At 53.9% G+C, this 19213-nt stretch overlaps 5 protein-coding genes across 5 annotated transcripts; 4 read left to right on the top strand and 1 right to left on the bottom strand.

Annotated features, from left to right (window-relative positions):
• The first annotated feature begins 706 nt into the window (after positions 1 to 706).
• BDZ83DRAFT_618695 (phosphatase 2C-like domain-containing protein) lies at positions 707 to 2863 on the top strand. Its single transcript, XM_060508083.1, has 3 exons — positions 707 to 1598; positions 1662 to 2341; positions 2398 to 2863. Exons 1-3 carry the CDS (start codon positions 1117 to 1119, stop codon positions 2451 to 2453), a joined length of 1218 nt encoding a protein of 405 aa, XP_060365681.1. The 5' UTR covers positions 707 to 1116; the 3' UTR covers positions 2454 to 2863.
• BDZ83DRAFT_618696 (Fcf1-domain-containing protein) lies at positions 2864 to 4130 on the top strand. Its single transcript, XM_060508084.1, has 2 exons — positions 2864 to 3133; positions 3206 to 4130. The coding sequence occupies exons 1-2, from the start codon at positions 2956 to 2958 to the stop codon at positions 3943 to 3945; spliced, it is 918 nt and encodes a 305-aa protein (XP_060365682.1). The 5' UTR covers positions 2864 to 2955; the 3' UTR covers positions 3946 to 4130.
• Positions 4131 to 5227: 1097 nt separating this feature from the next.
• On the top strand, positions 5228 to 9147 carry BDZ83DRAFT_651058 (uncharacterized protein; the record flags this gene model as incomplete). The annotated part of the gene is made up of 2 exons (XM_060510422.1): positions 5228 to 7720; positions 7774 to 9147. 2 exons carry the CDS (start codon positions 5228 to 5230, stop codon positions 9145 to 9147), a joined length of 3867 nt encoding a protein of 1288 aa, XP_060365683.1.
• Positions 9148 to 12702: 3555 nt separating this feature from the next.
• Positions 12703 to 14578, top strand: BDZ83DRAFT_285752 (uncharacterized protein). The gene is made up of 2 exons (XM_060502163.1): positions 12703 to 13350; positions 13443 to 14578. Exons 1-2 carry the CDS (start codon positions 12897 to 12899, stop codon positions 14462 to 14464), a joined length of 1476 nt encoding a protein of 491 aa, XP_060365684.1. The 5' UTR covers positions 12703 to 12896; the 3' UTR covers positions 14465 to 14578.
• A 1106-nt stretch (positions 14579 to 15684) lies between these two features.
• BDZ83DRAFT_285801 (uncharacterized protein) lies at positions 15685 to 17832 on the bottom strand. The gene is made up of 2 exons (XM_060502164.1): positions 17631 to 17832; positions 15685 to 17578 (listed from the first exon to the last, which is right to left on the bottom strand). The coding sequence occupies exons 1-2, from the start codon at positions 17682 to 17684 to the stop codon at positions 15824 to 15826; spliced, it is 1809 nt and encodes a 602-aa protein (XP_060365685.1). The 5' UTR covers positions 17685 to 17832; the 3' UTR covers positions 15685 to 15823.
• Positions 17833 to 19213: the final 1381 nt, after the last annotated feature.

The raw sequence follows: 19213 nt of genomic DNA on the forward strand, positions 1-19213 counted from the left end.
GAGTGTGACGCAAATTGCTCCAATGCCATGCTTCCATCCTGTTCCAGGCCACCAGCCATGGTGTTTATTTTAGCTATGTTACACCCGCAGAGGCTGCAGCTGAGCGGCGGCCACCAAAACCGGGCCAAGCTGTTGTCGATCCCGAAATGTCGATCTGTCGTTGACAGAGGAGCCTCAGAGCCTGTTTCCAGGTTTTTGCATCCGTGGACCGTACCGAGGCGGAAGTTTGCCTCTTCAAAGTTCAGGGGACTGGATGTGCATCACGTTTCTCTCTGACCGGAAATGCCGATGGAGACGAGTGAGAGTGATATGAGGTTAAAGGGAAGGGGGTATTACTCCGTATCCTGTTAATGGTCAAGATGCGGAACGGCTTAAATTTTCTTACGATATGCCAATACCGGCGTGCTCGGTTTTTACATGGAACGATTTCTGCAGTTGCATCAATTGCCACTTATCAGCCCCGTCAGGAGCCCGCCACGCTGCACTCCTTTTCAGAGTTTTCTGTCAGAATTTTCAGTTTGTTTGCTGTTTGTTTGCTGTTTGTTTGCTGCTTGCTTACTTGCTTGTACCGTGAAGGGTGATGCTAGTGAAGGGATTTTCTCTCTCCAAAATGCGGTCAATGCGGGACAGGGGAGCTCCTAGTTGTGACAACCTCACTTTTACAGAAACAGCATGTTGTGGCTCAACCAACGCTTCTACTTACAGAGCGTTGACCTAAATGTTGGGCTTTTTGGTGATAAAAAGGAGAGGTGGGGGGTGTTTTGACTGTGCTTACCTAAGTTCAGAGTTTTTGCACCTACCTACCCAGTCGTGCCAGCCCTCTAAGGCCGCCCAGAGCTCCTAATTCCCAGCTACGACTCTGCAGCCCAGTGCCCAATGCACCAGCCTGGGACCAAAACGCGCCTGCACGTGTAGCGCCCCAATTTAACCCCCGGTTCGGAGAGCCCCCAACCAACACATCGAAGCCCACCTGGCCACCCACCCATCCATCCCAGCCATGCCCAGCACTCCAGCGGCACCCTTTCAGCGCCAAAAGATAACGGCAACAGGCCCAGCGATTTCGTCTCGTTGCGATCCAACATCGCAAAAGGCGCCTGATCTGCCTCACACGTGGGAATGAGGAGGTTACCCGGGCCCTTGTTGGCGATTCCCCCCTCCAAAGCGCGGCCGCCGAGAGTGCCTCAGGGCGCATCTCCAGCATCATGGCCGCAGCGATATCGACCTAGCAGGGCGGCTTGCCTATCGACGGCGACGACGACACCAACAACAACAACAACGCCGCCGCCGTCACAAGCAAATTCTTCCGAGCAGAAATCACCACCACAGACGCAACAACCGTTTCGCTTCGAGACCGGCGTCTCCCTCTTCGCCAAGCGAGCGCCGCGACCGTTCCCGCCGCCCTTCCTCTCCCCTCCGTCGGGCTCCTTCTCCGATCCGCTCAGCACCCATCACCGAAGCCGCGATCGGCGCGCGAGAGTCGACGGACAAATCATCCTCGGACAGACAAACGGAGACGATGCGGTGTTCGCCAGCGACAACTTTATCTGTGCGAATGATGGTGTCGGTGCTTGGTCAACACGCCCGAGGGGCCATGCTGGGTAGGTGCTTTAATTCCCCCCTTCCGTTGATCGGACGTCCCAATATTGATGTCGGAAAAACAGCCTCTGGTCTCGTTTGATTCTACATTACTGGGCGACAGCTATTCAGCAAGAAGCCACCAACCCTCGCGCTGCGGGAGACGTCTACAAGCCCGATCCGATAGCCTATCTCCAGACGGCGTATGAGCAGACCCTGAAAGCGACTTCGGACCCGAACGACTGGCAAGGCACCACGACGGCGAGCGGAGCGCTGCTGCACTACAAGACTCTACAAGGCAGCGAGAAGGTGCCCCAAGTCTACGTCACCAACCTCGGCGACTGCCAAGTCATGATCCTCCGACCCAGGCACGAAAAGGTCGTCTACAAGACCAAGGAGCAGTGGCACTGGTTCGACTGCCCCCGCCAGCTGGGCACCAACAGCCCCGACACCCCCAACACGGAAGCCGTCTTGGACATTGTGGAGATTCAGGTCGGGGACGTGGTCCTCGCCATGTCGGACGGCGTCATTGACAACCTGTGGGAGCACGAGATTGTTGACAGCATTCAGAAGAGCATAGAGCGCTGGGAGAATGGGGAGTGCGGGGGCGACAGAGTCGAGGGCGACCGGACGGGCGGCGCCAACGGAGGTATGAAGCTCGCTGCCGAGGAGTTGGTCGCGGCCGCGAAGAAGATTGCGACGGATCCATTTGCGGAAAGCCCGTTTATGGAACATGCCATTGAGGAAGGGCTACCGAGCGTTGGAGGTAAGTTATCGGCTTCGCCAGGCCGTGATATTCCACTGAGGCTGACGAGGAAACAGGCAAACTCGATGACATTAGCGTCGTCGCTGCGCTCGTGAGAAAACAGGATGCATGATGAGGAGGGCGATACCACGATATAGGGCAATCATGGGAAATAGATTTTTACGGAAAAGGTCCCGCAGGGGCAGGCTGCAATTACCATGGCATGCGCCCTATGCAAGTCGGGATGACAGTGGCCATCTTTTGGGAGGTAATTGGCGTTTCTTGGCTTTTGACATTCAGGACTCTATGGACAGTGGGAAGTTTGCCGTTGATTGAATACATCCATTATTCAGATTTAGCAATTTCGCATAGGGAACCATTTGCGATGTTCGTTTCCGCAGAAAATCCGTGATACCTTTGCTCGAGTGACGTTGGCCACGGCCGTGGCCGGACATGGTGGGGTTAGATCGGCCTTCATGGGCCCGACCTCTTATCTTATCGCAATTTTTCCAGCAAGAAATTTCGCGACTTTCAACGCAAACATCTGCCTCCACCACCATCTTGCTGCGTTCACCAGATCAACCACCCTCTCGTTCGACGGCAAGGGCTTTTTCCTCGCCACCTACTATTTCACGATGCGCGGAAAACGTAGCAAGCAGTATCGCAAGCTGATGAATCAGTACCAATTGACATGGGGATTCCGCGAACCGTACCAATGTCTAGTCGACGCCGAAATGGTGGTCGACTGCCACAACTTCAGATACGACCTGCTTGCCGGACTGGAGCGCACACTGCACGGCAAGGTCAAGCCAAGTGAGTATATAGCATGCCATGAATGAACATCAGGAGGAAGTTGCCTCGAGACTGACGATTTGGACACAACAGTGATTACACAATGCGAGATCCGCAAGCTGTACCTACGCAAGAACGAGCCCGACATGAACAAAATCATCGACTTTGCAAAGACGCTGGAGCGAAGACGCTGCGGCCACTTGCCCGAGGACTACCCCGAACCTCTGAGCACGATGGAGTGCATGAAGGCCGTCGTCGACCCCAAGAGCAACCTCGTTAACAAGCACCGCTACTGCGTCGCGAGCCAGTCGGGCGACGTGCGCCGCATGCTCCGCGAAATCCCGGGTGTCCCGCAAATCTACATCAAGCGATCGGTCATGATCCTGGAGCCCATGGCGACGGAGAGCGTGGCGATCAGGACCAAGGAAGAGAAGAGCAAGTTCCGCGACGGGCTCGTCAGGCCTGAGAGGAAGAGGAAGCGCGAGGAGGATGAGGAGGACGACGACGATGAAAGCGGAAAGGAGGGCAAGGCCGGAGCAGGCGCCCAAGAGCAAAAGAAGAAGGACAAGAAGAGAGGACGCAAGGGACCGAACCCCTTGGCGGTCAAGAAGGCGAAGAGGGCCACGAACGGCGGCGACGCGGCGCACAAGGAAGCAAAGGAAGCGCGGGCCGCGGCGGATGGAGGCGAGGGAGAGGGAGAAGGCCCGGCGAAGAAGAAGCGCAGAAGACGGAACAAGGGCCAGGCCGCTGGCGATGCGGCGGACTCGTCGAGTACGCCTGCTGCGAACCAGGGTGAGGCGTCGACAGAGCAAGCGGCAGCGGAAAGCTCGTAGGGATTCGATATTGCATACCAAAAGGGCGTTTTCGGGTGGGGGCTTATTAAAATGATTGGAATGTAGAAGGTACAACAAAAGCTCAGAGATACCAAATTAATGGGGAATTCTTGCTATAGCGAGGTACACCCGTACGGGAGGATCGTCGAGTACATGTGTTTCTGAATCGTCTCATGAACTGATGGTTTTTGAAATTGCTGGCACCTCGAATGTGACCCCTTGATTTGCTACCTACGGGATAATGGGGGATTACGCTTGAAGGTCTTAGTGTACGCTGGTAGGACGGGAACTCGGTGGTGTTCCCTCCTGGAGGATGGCTTATCTGAGGTGATGCGACAACACATTGACAACCACCAAAATATTGTGTGTGAAAGCCGAATGACGATACTATCGCAGCTAGGGCCCCCCTTCTACGATTCACAGGCCTCCTACTGTCGTCAGTTTGCCATAGGAGGTACTGGGAGGTTCAGTGTGATGCCTTTTGGAGGGGCGGCAGGGCTGGTCAGAGGTCAGAGCTCTCGACCGCTGAAACGGTCACTGTCGTGGTGTGTTGGGCGGTGAGCCAATGTCCCTCGATCTGACAGCCACCTCAGTGAGCACTGACATTCTCCAATTCGCATGGCTTGTTCGGTCCCCACAGGGAATGGCAGTCGCGGCACTCTAGCGGATCGTCATTGGGGGGGGCTGAGGGGCGCAATTGGGGGGGATTTGATGTTTGGCTTACTGTTCCCCTGATGGAGTAACCAAATCAACCATCAAACTCGCCAACAACCTACCTTACGACGGGACTTTCTTCATCATCCCTTTCAAGCCCGCGGGCCCCCTTTGCGAAAGAAGCACCCTGTCGGACTCAGAACTCAGACACACGGAAACACACGTAGACGCCCCAGGTCCATCAATTTGGCTTCCAGTTGGATGTGCGCATGGCTCGATTCCTCAAAAGTTACCTAGCACATCTGAGTACCTTACCTCACGGAAACTGCGCGTTCGGCACGCCTGGAAAACATATCCCACAGTAATTCTAATCTCAGCCACTTTACGGAGTCTCTAGTTCGCTTTCGTTCCACTGGCTCAAGGTATTGCGCGTCGTCCCCTACGGATACCTACCTACCTTACTCCAACCCGGCATAAGCCCGCGACCCATTCGTTTTCCAATACCCGAAACAAAAGGGAAAAAAGAGGCTGCCCACCCTTGCCTTGGCCTCTTTACCTGGATCTTTTTCTGGCACATTGAGACAACAGCTCGCATGTTTGTCTAACAGGCAATACACAACATCTCAACATGGCGGGCTCAGACGAGTCTGCCACCACAACCACCAACACCAACAACCCCTCTTCGACTACAGCCACCGCCGCCGCCGCTCCCGCTGCCTATACGGAGGCAGCTGGCCAGCTACCGAATGGCACTCGTGCACCAGATGCAACCGCAACCGCGACTGCAACTGCACCTGCATCTACGCAAAAGCAAACTGCCGCTGCGGCCATGACGAGCGACATGCCCGAGGTGGACGATTTCGGCCTACCCATCAGACGATACGTGTCACCGCCGCCCCAAGAGACCGATCAGACGACCGACGATCAATCCGAACCGAACGAGTCCCAACCGAAGCCGCTCCACGCTGGGCAGGATGCAACAGACGCAAGCAACGATACGGCTGCTTCAGCGAGGAAGGAAGTAAACGGCAAAGGCGGCGAGTCGGAAAGCGACGATGACGAGTTCAAAGACGCTCAATCCGAGCAGCCGGCTACGGCCGCTGCCTCCGGAGCGACCTCGAATACACCATCTACCCCTGTAACTTCAAATTTGGACAAAGACGAGGCCAAGGACAAGAATGTGACAACCGGAACGGATGAAGAAAAGGCCAAAGGCCAGGAAGTTCCAGCAATTAAGGAAGTCGAGGGAGAGACCAAAGTCGAAGCCGAAGAGGCGGTCTCCGCCAAGAGCAGTACGGAGAAGCCATCAACAACAGAAGCTTCAGCAACAACCAAGAGCGAGAGCAAGGAGGAGGGTGTCACAACAAATGGTGAAACCGATAGGACCGAACCAAAGGAGTCAGAGAAGACGGCATCAGAAACCAAGCCCAGCGATCCCGAGCCGCAGCAGCCAAGATCACCTGCAAAGCTCGTCGACAAGGCAGACGAACCCGGGCCCAAGGTGGCAGAGCCTCCTTCTCCTCAAGGGCAGCACAAGAGAGACCAGAGCAATGCCAGCAATGTCGGCGTCTCCGAATTCTCCCATCAACAGTTGACGTCCGACAAGAAGGAGGACGATGACAACGATGACGGTGACTGGCAAACGATGCCCGCATTCGCCCCGTACGATATTTATGACGATGACAATAGACTGGTCGCAAAGGAGTTCAAGGCCGATGAAGTTGACGAGACCTACGGCTACGGCGGACTTGGTGGTGCAGGAAAGGGATATACCCGAGTAATTATGGACGACGATGCCGAATCGGCCACCAGCATGGACGATAATACCCAATACCTCTTCAAGGAAGTGAATGGCACGAGTATCGGCGAAGACGATAGCGAGGCCCGCGATGCCGTCTCTCAGATGCAGGCGACCAAGGACCTGCTGACGGAAGGACAGAGAATCGCCTACGTGGGGCTGACGAGACTGGAGATTCACAACATGGTCAAGGAAGCCGAGAGTGTCGAGCACACGAGGAGCGCAAAGAAGGACGTCACAATGTCGGCCGAAGCGACCAAGATGTGGGGTCAGAAGATGATGATCCGTCTCTACACACACATGGACATCAGCTCCGCCGAGCAGATCATGGTTGAACAACTCAGTGACCACGGCGTGGTGCCGTCGGACTTGACTCCGATTTTGATGGCCAACGCCCGTGTCAAGAACCCCATGGCCGAGGATGAAAACGAGTCGCGCAGCTCTCTCTCCGTCACATCGCCAAGGGAATCCCGTAGCTCGCTTTCCGTTACCTCGCCGAGGAGTATGGGGCCCCCCTCTCCCGCGCTCTCCCAGAACGAGAAAGCAGCCGAAGCGCCACCGCCGTACGAAGCGCACGAAGGAGAGGAGCTACCTCCTGTCAAGACACCAGCCCAAATGGTTACCTCGGATAAAATCGACATCGACCTGCGTTGGACGGTGCTGTGCGACCTGTTTCTTCTTTTGATTGCCGATTCGGTGTACGATTGCAGATCAAGAATTCTTTTAGAGCGGGTCGGCAAGAGTCTTCAAATCGACTGGTTGGATGTTAGAAAGTTTGAAAAAAAGGTGACGGACGCGCTGGAGATGCAGCAGGCCGCAGAGCAAGAAAATTGGAACGAGGACGAGCACATGGAGCATCGAAGGAAACAAGCTCTCAAGAAGCGCTACATGATGATGGGGTTGGCTACCGTGGGTGGTGGTCTGGTCATTGGCCTCTCGGCAGGTCTCCTCGCTCCTGTCATTGGCGCTGGCTTGGCTGCCGGATTCACGACCATTGGAGTGACGGGTACATCTACATTCCTCGGAGGAGTCGGCGGAGCTGCCATCATCACATCCAGTGCCGCGGCATCCGGTAGCGTTATCGGTGGCCGAGCGGCAAACAGGAGGACAGGAGCCGTCAAGACATTCGAATATCGGCCGCTGCACAACAACAAGAGGGTGCATCTCGTCGTCACGGTGGCCGGATGGATGACGGGCAAAGTTGACGACGTCCGTTTGCCATTCAGCACCGTGGATCCCATCATGGGCGATTTGTACTCTGTCTACTGGGAACCGGAAATGTTGAGGAGTATGGGTGACACGATCAACATTCTCGCTACGGAGGTTTGTTGCAGTCCCTTTCAGTCCCTTTTTTCATCCTCACTAACCTTTCCTAGGCTCTGACACAAGGTCTGCAACAAGTTCTAGCAAGTACAATCTTAACCAGTCTGATGGCTGCCCTGTCATTACCCGTTGTCTTGACAAAGCTGGCATACCTGATTGATAACCCTTGGAGTGTATCACAAGACAGAGCCTGGTCTGCAGGTCTCATTTTGGCGGACTCTTTGATCGACAGGAATTTGGGAACCCGCCCAGTCACCTTGGTTGGGTATTCACTCGGTTCACGTGTCATTTTCTCCTGCCTCTTGGAGTTGGCGAGAAAGGGGGCCTACGGCCTGGTTCAGAACGTCTACTTATTCGGTTCTCCTCTCATCATCAAGAAGGACGAATACCTCCGAGCCCGTACCGTTGTGCCAGGAAGATTTGTCAACGGGTACAGCAGCAACGACTGGATCCTCGCCTACCTCTTCCGTTTGACTGGCGGCGGCCCTCGCAAGGTGGCTGGTCTGGCCCCCATTGAAGATCTGCCGTGGATTGAAAACTTTGATGTCACAGAGTTTGTCAAAGGTCACATGGAGTACCGTAAGGCTATGCCTCGTCTCCTCCGAGAGTGCGGATGGCTCGTGGAGAGCGACGAATTCACCGAAATCGAAGATGCCGACCCCGATAATCATCAGGAGCGTCAGCGAGAGCTCATCAACGAGATCGAGGAGGCTCGCAAGGAGCTCGAGAGGGAGGGGCAGAAGAAGAAGAGCCGATTTTCCATCTTTGGGCGGGGAAAGAAAGCGGACAAGGAGAAGTGGGAGATTTACGAAGACTCGGCAAAAGACGGAAACAAACCGAACCCGAGGACGGAAGACAAGGAGGGTAACAACCACGGTGTGCTGTTCGACGTCGAGGCCATCAGAGCCGAAGTCGCAAAGGAGAAGACTGCCACGACGCAAGAGGAGGAGCCCGCAGAGTTCCAAGTAAAGGAGCTCAAGTCCACGCTCCCGCCCATGAGACTCGATCTCAGTTCGTCAAACGGATCGCTCAACCCGCGAGACAGCCTGCGCGAGACTAAGAGCGCGTACGCGGTGCCGGGCCGGGCCTCGTACGAGACGACGGGCTCCTACTCTTACACGCCCGAGAGGACGCCGACGTTCCAGGGCAGCCAGACGTTCTCGCCTACGCTGCAGCAGAGGGCCGTGTCGCCGTACCACGCGGCGCCGTCGCCGCTCGAGGAGGAGGTGGAGATGACGTTTGATACTTCCTTCCACGATCCGCCGCCGGCGCCGCGGCCGCCGCCCAAGGACGACCCTGCGCCGTCACGGCCGGAGATGAAGTCGGCGCAGACGGTGCCTACTATGGGGGCGTCGAACCCCTGGGCGGACGTTGATGACGATGATGATTTTGGTAAAGAGAAGGAGATTCAGATGACTTTTGCATAACATGTTCCCGGCCCCCGACGTGGGGGGAGCAAGCAAGCATGGGGCATGGCTTTTGGTGGCGTACAAGTTTTATTTTTATTTTTTTGGAAGCGAATCGGGACTTTGTCTCCGTACAATGGTGCTGCAGTACTTGGCTCTATCTTGTTGCTTGAGCAAGATGTTTGCTGGTGAGGCCCTGGTCCTCCCTCCCTGGCAAAGGTGTGTTTACAGAGAAACAATTCTCACTCACATTTGTGTTTGTTGTACGACTGTGGGTGGAAGGGAGAGGGGAGAAGTGAAGGATGCTTGTTGGGCTTCTCTCTTGGGTAGCGTTTTGGGGGAAAAAAACTAACTACAAAACCAACCGTAGAGCACCCGTTCGAGTATATAATTATATTTCAGACTGTCTGCGAGGACGGTTGCAAAGTAATACAAACAAAGAGATGAAAGTCTACAGACTTGGCTATCTCTCTTTGATTTTTCAAGATGCACTGTTTTGTGGATCAAGGGAAGGAAGTGTTAACGCGGTTCATCACAGGAGACGGGGAAAGGTCCCGAGTTTGTGCACAAGCTGTGAGCTTGAAGCAAGGGAACATTGTGGAAACATCTTGCCGTTTCCCCGTCTCCGGACATGGAAAGATGGGCACGGCGTGTAAATCCTGTGAAAATTACGAACTGGCTTCTCTTTGTTTGCGACTGTTGGCCCGGTCACTCTAGATGGCTTCTTTTGGCAATCTATCTGGACATTTTGTATCACACATGGGGGGGGGGGTCCTGTTGGCAGGTGCTTGCATGTGCCAGGGTGAAACGGGTGCCAGAGTGACGGATAGGGGGTAGTAAAAGGGACAAGAAATGACAGAGTTAGTTCGATCGCTGAGAAACTGCTATGCCGATGTAAAACCTTTTCCCTCAAATGGTGTTCTCAATCGAAGGATTCGTCGTAATTACTTCGTCGTCTCGCACGCGCCCGGATTTGTTCTCATTGCAAGGGCTTGCCATGGCAAACATGCGCCGACGAAACCAACAATATGAAGAAAATGGCCTTGACCAGGCGAGACGCTCACTCGGGAAGTGGGATATCATTTTTTCCCTCTCTCTCCCACAATGCGCCCGTTGGAACTAGAGGTGTTGGTGTGCGTATGGCATGTTTCGTCGTCGTTGGATGTTGGCTAACACGCGCCGCTGCTGGCATACAGCACGCACGGGGTGGAGCTGTGGGAGCTTCGGGACAGGGATTTGTTAGGCAGGCCGCAGAGACCGGGTCGGTGTGGTTGGATCGGCAGGCAGCAGAGAAGAGGGTGTGGGACAATGCGATGTTGCGGGTGGGGGAAGGGGGGAGGGGGGAATTGGACTTTTGTGACACGGGATGGCATATGGAAAAGAGTTGTGTCGTCGTCGTCGTCTCTTCATCTACGAGTGCTTGTCACGGGCTTTCGACACAGATGAAGTGTGTTCTCGAAACCGGGTGACATTCTTCGTTTTAACATGGGATGGCTTTTATCCACCGAGCAGCATCTGAAGTAAGCCTCGGGGCTTGACAACGAGTAACCGTGCGAGGGGAGGTCAGACCGTTAAAGTGCGGACAGCAGAAAGAAAGCTTGGAGAGGAAGCTTACTTTGTTTTAATGACATTGTCCACGGCATACGTAGTCCCATGTCACCACCCGCCGGCATGAGAGTGATGAGAGCCTGACCACGGCATGGAGCAGAGGTAATAATGAGAAACTGCATATCGTCGGCAACGGCAGCGGGAGAAGGATTTGGTGTCGACTGTAGAGGTGGGCATCGCCCCGGTGAGCGTCCAAGGCCTAATGCGGGTTGGGCCAAGCTCACATCAGCCGCAGCGACACTAGCAGCTCAGCGTGCGGTAGCGCTAGACCGTTGGCGGGTTTCCATCAAACGGTAAGGGTCGTTGTCCGTCTTGTCCGTCTTTGGGTTGGCAGGTTTTGGTTGGCACTTGGGCTGCCTGGGAATAGAGAGACGTTGGTCTGCATGTCTGCAGGGGGGCGGCGGCGGCGCCTCTTCTCTTTTGTTTCAATTAATAGCATCACCTCAGGTCCCTGGTGTGTTGCCTGCGCCGCGTTCCATTGGATGGTGCTTATTTGCTGACTGGTGGGGCTGGGGCTGGGTTTGGGTGGCTCCCCCCCCCCTCCCCTCAAGGTTTAGCGTTGGAAGGGTGGCCCGCTTTTCTCCAGCCTTACCACGCACGACCTCTCTCCCATTCTCTGTCTCACTCATTCTCTGTGTCTTTTCGTCTCCCGTCCTCTGCTCTTGCAATGATAACCTCAAATCTGGGATTCAATAGCCATGTTGATTTCTGGTGGAAAGGACGAAATTGACTGACCATGTTGTCCAGAAGCAGTCTGTACTGCTCCTCTCCGTCTTGTGTTCTGGGGATGGCGTCACCATCGAGACTGGTTGGTGGCGGAGCAGACTAATGATTGCACTCAGCACTTGTTGTTGCTGCAGTGTAACATCTCACCAATCCAGTGTGCCGATCCTGGGATTTAGGTGGGGTTTTCATTCGAGAAGGATAGTACGTAGGCTGATCTTCCAAAGGGAGAGAAGAGAGGTGAGAGATGAAGGAGACGTTTGGGGGGTTCTTTGGGATTCCCAACCCTGCGTCAAGCTGCCTGTTGGACAGACCCACCGGCTTGGTAGGCACGCACGCATCAGTCGTTTCCTTCCAAGATATTGTCAAGATGTACTCCAAACCGCAGTTGGGAGAAGAAGAAGAGAGAACCCTTTACACCTCATGGCCGTCTTCGTCATTGCTACTTACCTCCTTACCCAAGGTACACTATGTAGACAGTCTTGCTAATACCAAATACTCCAACTTCAGCCTCAACCACCAACAAAGGTGCCTCGCGAGGGAATGTACAGCGCCTCACTCTAAATATCCAACCATAGCAAGCACATCAACCATCAAAAACGGACAGGCGGCGAACGGTGTTCATATTGTCAATCTGACCTTCGACCACCCCCGGATCCTTCCTCCCTCATTTCTTTGGGCGGCGCTGCCTTGGCGGCGTGGCTTGTTGTAGTTGGCGTAGCGCAGATCCATCCCCCCGAACCCCTGCACCTGCACTTGCATCGGGAAACGACTAATAGACTGCAAAAGGCGAAGGAAGCGAAGAAGCGAAAGAAAGCTCGCGAACCCTGACAATAGACCTTTCCTCTCGGTAACGAAAGCGCGCGCGCAAGAACCCAAGCCCCTTCTCCTTCTTCCCTCTCACCCCCCGGTCAGCACCAGCAAACCGGCCGGGACCTGACCAACGAAAAAAAGCGCCCGTCTCGTTGATCCTTGTCAGCCCCAAGGTTTCTAGGTTGGTATTGCATCTGTCTCTGTGTCTCTGTGTCTCTGTCCTACCAACTTGTCTCATTTCTTCTCCGTCTTACACGCCTCGGTGGCTTTCTTCTCTCTGACTTTCCCGCCTCTCTCTCCCCCAGCCTGGTCACTCATTTTTGCCATTCCTGCCTACTTCGTTTCTCGCATTGTATTTCACTTGTTGCTGCACTTCATCTCATTTACACTCTTCGTGAGGTGACGGGATATTTCCCTCAACAAGAAGAATACCGAGGGAATCACAGTCTGGGAAAGGTTTTGGACATTTGGAACTTTTCTGCGTAGAGAACGAGCACGATTAGACTCGAGGATACAACACGATCAAAATCAAATAACACCAACCGACTCGAGCGACGCAATCATCGTGACGACGCCACCTGCACAACATACAAGTAGACTGCGAGAAGAACGAGAGACATTACAATATGTCATATCCAGCGCCTGTTCAGCTAAGTCGCGATGACACATCCGAAAAGGCGCGCATTGTCATCAACAGCGGCGGCGAGAACGGCAACGTCGCCTTCGAGGGCGAGGCTTCCAGTGGTATTGACTTCACATCCAATTTGGGAGATCCGACAAGGTCAACCACAGACCAGGAAGGGAAGAAAATCACGTTCAACACCACTACCTTCAGTTCACACGAATCAACATCGTACGTCATCACGGTGGACCGCACTTTTCAAACTATTGGGTGGAAGCTGGCCAGCGGAGTCAAGCTCAGCAAGGCCTCTTGGTTGGCAAAACCGAATGAAGAAACAGAGTCGCTCATTATGGAAGCGTTTCCAAGTCAGGAAAACCCTGGACCGATTTCTGGGAGGAGCTCGGCAGGTTTCGCACCACCGACAGCTCCCGCTGTGAAGCGTCAAGAAACGTACGCAAGTGAGTTGCCTCCGTTCCCAGATTCATGGATTGTCTTCCAAACTCGCTGGCATCAGTCTTACTCAGTTTCAGCTACTGACATTGAATAACAGTGACCCTCGGCAACGAGACTCTTGTCTTGCCGATCGATGCCAAGAAGATGGCAACCTACTCAGGCTCCAGTATGTATATTGAGCTTCAGTGGATATCGGAAACCAAATCAGGCACGACGACCAGCGGGGCTTTTGCCGTCTTCACTGGACCCTATCCGTCTGTGGAGTATGACCAGGCAGTCGGAAAACTTGCGGATAAACGCGGTGCCAGTGAAGTAGAGAGAGTCGGCAGTGAAGACGAAAGTGACTCAACATCACCGCTACCAACATCCACTACTCAAGCAGCAGCCTCCTCCACGGCCTCTCTCAATCCTAATGCATCACAATCAACCATCGGCGGCGGTTCCAGCAGCGACAGCGGCAGTAGTAGTGGTGGTGGCGGCAGCAACGGAGGTCTTGCGCCTGGTGCCATCGCCGGCATCGTCATCGGGAGTGTTCTCGGCCTCGCCCTCATCGCCTTCCTGATATGGTTCTTCCTCCGCCGTCGTCGCCGCCGCGCTGACCATGTCTCGGACGGCGCGTACGGCACCGGCCACAACCCCCACGAATACCTCGCCGACAAGGAGACTCACGCCCGCGTGACCGAATCGCCACACTCCCCCTACACGGATGATGGGCAGCACCAGCACTCCCAGCACCAGCTTCACCAGCAGCAGTCGCAACCTCAGGAGCAGCACCACCTCTCTCGGGAACTGCATCAAGACGATCATAACGACGCTTTTGAGACCACCACGGCCGCCACCGCAGCAGCAGCACCTGCCTCAGCCGTCAGCGCCACGGATCACCACCAGCCTCCCTTTGCGCCGTATAGAGAAGAAAACATGTCCACCGCCTCACGGTCAGTCGAGGACATGACCCGCAGCGGCGCCGGCGGTCCCCGCTCGTCGACACCGAACGTCAATTCCAACGTCTCGCATCTGATTGAAGACGGCATGACGGAAGACGAGATTCGGAGGCTGGAAGAGGAGGAGATGGCGTTGGACGCAGCTATTGAGCAAGCCGGACCGCGGAGGAAGCCGTAGAGAGATGTGTGTATGTGATCAGAACCCACTGTCGCTGATACCTTTTTGTTTCTATACTCGGCAATATATATCCACATGTGTATTGTCATTTCCTGTTCCATACTATTTCGGTTGAATAATTCGATTGAGTCTTTTGAACCTTTGTGAGCTTGCTAGACCTGTCCTTGGCGTTTATGGTTTTAATCGTTCTCGCCAATGTTTTCGAAGGAGACTTGTCGATATCCGTTGTCAAGATTCGAGAGCAAAGAGACAGAGAGGCGAAAGACAGGAGGCGTTCTCATCACAAACCGCCAGAGAGTTCTTTTTCATCTTGATGTCTTGAGGGGAAGGCGCCCTTCCCATCGCCCCAGACGGAGAATAGAATGCGTTGCCTTGGGGTAAAGATGGCCCAAACTTGCTACTGTCACAACGATAGATTACGGTGCTATTCTCTGCAGCTCTGGCCTTTTTCGCTCCTTGAAGAGGCTCTTTGGCTCGCCTGAGGGATGAATGACCCTCGACATCAACACCCATCTCATCACTTCGGAGTGTTGCAAAACTAAAGCAATCCGTTTATGGAATTTTCGTCGCATTTCTGGTCATGTTACTAACTAAGTACAAGTGGACAATCTCGTAATCGTCTTTGATTTTCTTTCCTCCCGGAGTAGACAGGGTCAACCACTCCTTTACGACAACTTAAGAAAACGCTCAATCATCCAGAGTGAGTCGGGACCATGGTCCAAATGAATCCCAAACTCAACGGAAACGTTGCCCAAAGTCGCAGGCACAAGGCAAAAACCATCATCCAAGTGGAATGGATGCTTCTCCAATCAACAGTATTCCCAAACCAAACCTCTGCAAGCTGCTCTGTGGGTTTTCGGCTATGGTAAAACCACTAGGTTGCGTCCGATTGTATCGGAAAGAGATCCCGTTGAATGGCGATGTAGTCTTGCGTACTGACGATTTATGGTCAAAAGCGTCTTCTCTCTTGCCTCGTAGCAAATCGCGTGGTGGCGAAAGCATGCCGGAAGGGTGTAAGAGAAGAGAGCAAGAAAAGGAGGGTGAAATTAACGGTGTTCGTCGAAAAGGGGTAATGGCGTAAGGGTAAGTAGCCAGCAGGAGAAAAATACGTAAAAAAGACAAGCGAAACAAAAGTTGGAGTATTCCATAGCAAGATTCTGCAAATCCATTTGCAGGCAGAATGTAAGGTCGACAATATCGGTCCGTCGTCGCATAGTCGCGATGCCGTCTGTAGCTTTTTTGCTGGTGACAAGCTCGCAAACGATTCTCGATCGTGGAAGTTCAGACATGATGAAAGAATCAGTAAAAATAGGTTGTAAAGCTGCTCTGGGCGACAAATAGCTGCCAGTCAATCTGGACTCAGTACGCCATGGGAACATAGTCGTCGCAGCCAGGGATGAGAAGGGTGTGGACATCACTGTCGGACATGTCATCCGGAATCTCCATGACAATGCCGATAGGAGGAAGCTTGGGCTCTTGAAGGGCGTCGTTGCTCGCGGTTGATGACTCCAACGGGATTTCGGCACTACACGAAGCACCGTTCCTGGTCGCCGTGTCTTGGTTAGTCATATGACCAGAGAAGTTGTAAGAGGAGCGAGTGTGAAGGTTCTCATGGGTGTCAGAAACACCAAAATCAAAGCCATGTTGCTTCTCCTTCGGTGGAGTTGATTGGTGGCCCTGGTAGTATTGCTGATGAGCGGAAGCAGAGCCGTAGTTGCCGTGATGAAAGCCATTCTCTCCAGAGTATCGCCCATGGTCATTTGAATCATATGATGAATTGAAGCCGAATCTTCCGAAACAATCGACCTCGTCAGGATAGCCGCTGAAGGAATCGAAATGATTATGTGCATCGTCTGCCTGGTGATCCCAATTGTGGTAAGGATCTTGCGTATTGCGGAAGGAACGGTTTTGATTCGCACATGGACCATGGTTTCGCTCAGTGCGACGAGCATCACGGCGGGATGACCAGTCCGAGGCGTGATGGTTCTCGAAATTGTGGTTGTCATCAAAGTAATCATGCAGCGAACCCCAGCCAGTTGGCGCGATAGGACTAGGCGGGCATGGCTGATTCTCTTTGCCTTGGCCGAAGCAGGAATCGCCGGAGCCTTGCGGCTGCTTTTGTCGATTGTTTGAATTCGATCGATCTCCGGTGAAGCGATGCTGGTCACCATTGCTGGTGGAACAATCCTGCGGCAGGTTTCCTCCAAAGGTATACAAAGTGCTGGAATGAAGCGGGTTGCTGCCAGAGACCTTGGCCGAATTGGATGTGAATCTCGCAGCAAAGTCATTCCATCCTGCCGCACCCTCGTTGCTCCAAGAGTTGAAGCTATGGTCGTCGATGCTGCACAAGGGTACATAGAGCCTTCCTGCAGTCCTGCCATCAGGGTCTCTCAGTGGGTCTTTGAGAGGAACAGCCTTCTTTCCATCCCGGAGATCATCACTGTATTGCTCGTATTGGAACTGCGCATATGGGTTATCACCCTCCGGATGCTCTCGCTGCCAGAAAGTCGGAGATGTGCGGACCTCTACACGCTCGCTGAATCTTGCTCGCTTGGAAGGTGAACCGGTTCCTAAGTCCAGGGGCGGGCCGGGATTGAGAAAATCCTCGCTGGCTACAGCCTGTGATATCGTTTGAACTGGTGTAGCAGGCGCGGCCTTGAGAGAGGTGGAACGGTTTGAGGCCGGCGAGCTGCAAGAGTCGGCAGACCTGTTGTCTTCGGGTCGCGAAATCGCCTCAGTATCAGGAACTTCCTCAACCGAAGGAGCCCTATGGCAAGTTCTCGCTGCGACGACGTTGTTCGCAAGATCATCATTATGACGGGTTTTAGAGCACTGAGACTTGGGCTGAACCTCTCTTAGAGGCACCGCATCGTTTGCTCGAGCAGAACGGCGCTTTCTCAGTCGCTTTCGAACAGACTCTGACGGAGAAAGCTCATCCGACTCGTTTCCAGCTTCGTTGCACTCAATAAAACAGTCTGTGGCATCTTTCTTCGGCTCTGCCTTCTCTTGCTGGGGCGCGGTGCGAAAACGACTGGCATGGTCTGGGTTCTGTTCACCATGTTGGTCTGCGTCAAACTCGTGCAAATCCGATTCCGTGTCACTCTCATCAGAAGACTGGACATCGTTAGTGTTTAGAGCTGTTGGATGTAGTTATGGTAATACTCACGCTACCGAGCAAGGTCTCTGTCGGAATGACTGCTCTCTTGGAAAGACGTTTCATGCAATGAGCACAAAAGTTCTTGGTCGGCTTTTTGCTGGGCTTGATGGGATTCTCCGTGTTGAAGTGAGACGAGCGGGCAAACCCACAGCCGAAGCAAAAGTTACCATATGCCTTCACCGTCTTGCCATCGCCGCTGGTTAGGTGCTTCTCGTGGCATGGCTTGCAGAAGTTGCGCCAAGCCAGGTCTCCAGCTCGAAACTTGCGGATCTTGTGTTGCTCGTCAGATCGGCGAATGCCACAGCTCAAACAATAGAACCCATCGGTGTTGTCGTCGATATGAACTGCGATCTCGGACGCCTAGTCGCGAGATGTCTCGTTTCTGCCGCGCTTGTTGTCCCGTCTGATATCCTGGCGATGATGATGCGACGCATGCTTTCCACGTCGTGACTCTTGATAAGTGGCTGCAGTGATGGTTCTATCCGAGGCCTCCGTCTCGACATCTTTCTGAAGTTCTGCAGGCTCCGCAAGAAAGGTCTCTTCCACATGGCAACCCGAATGCGATTCGGGAGTGAGCTTGAAGCGGCTCTGGGTGAAGGCTGCCGAAGAGCACGCATACATGGGGGATACGGCAGTTCCGACGTCCGACGAATCAAAGCAGACAGATTGGCAGCGTTGCGAGGCCGAGTGGACATCAGAGTAGGTCGGTTTGGACTGCGAAAGTCCCTTGGAACGTCCAGAAGCGCGACTGGATCTGATGCGTCTTCGGGGAGGTGCTCCGACAGGTCGTCTCTGACGCTCGTGCTGATCGTCCAACGGCTGATGGTGAGTCAGACGAGGGGCGTCATTGCGTGCCGCTGCTTGCAATGATCAGTACTCCGGTAATCAAACCTTCAATCATGGATGGGAATGCCTCACAACGATGCCGAGAAGGATCTGTTCCTCCAGCCCTCAAGGCCAGAGGCCTCTCCTTAGGTGTCATGCTCTTAGAGTATCCCGTGGTTTCCAGTAGAGTCGGCAATTTCCTGGATGGGGCGCCTGTAAGCAAGTTGGAAGAAGTTTGAGGAGGGTTCAAAGGAAAGCAATCGCTGCCACAGATCCAGAAGGGTTGTTGTGGTGAGGCAGGTCACAGGTGCAACACCATGGAAAGAACGCTAAGGGAGCTCCTTCCCCGGGAAAAAAACCTTCAGGTACCACTCAAAGAAGGAATCGAAATCAGGCAATACCCTAAGGCTTGAAGGAAAATGGGAGGTACGTACCTGTTCGCATTCCATATGCCCTCAGTAAATACTGAGGTGGCTTCTGGTGCCTGCTGGGGATTTCCTTCCACTTATGGAGTACTTCTTCCAGGATCCCGAAGTCAGTCCATGGCGGGCGGTGAAGCAAGGGATATTCGCAGGCGCTTCCTAGATCTTCTTCACGCGCAATATGTTGACATTGATGAATCGCTGCTTCCGTGGTAGCAGCAGGAAAAGGGATTACGAAGAAAACGGAATATTCTGAAGATCCTCAGAATCATCAAACACCTCACTGGGTGTTGGGGGATCAAGACTATGGAGATCTCTCGAGTTATGGAGATAGCCTGTACTCAC

This window comes from Colletotrichum acutatum (assembly GCF_030867785.1).
Source record: "Colletotrichum acutatum strain CBS 112980 chromosome Unknown BDZ83scaffold_39, whole genome shotgun sequence".
Classification (NCBI taxonomy): Eukaryota; Fungi; Ascomycota; class Sordariomycetes; order Glomerellales; family Glomerellaceae; genus Colletotrichum; species Colletotrichum acutatum.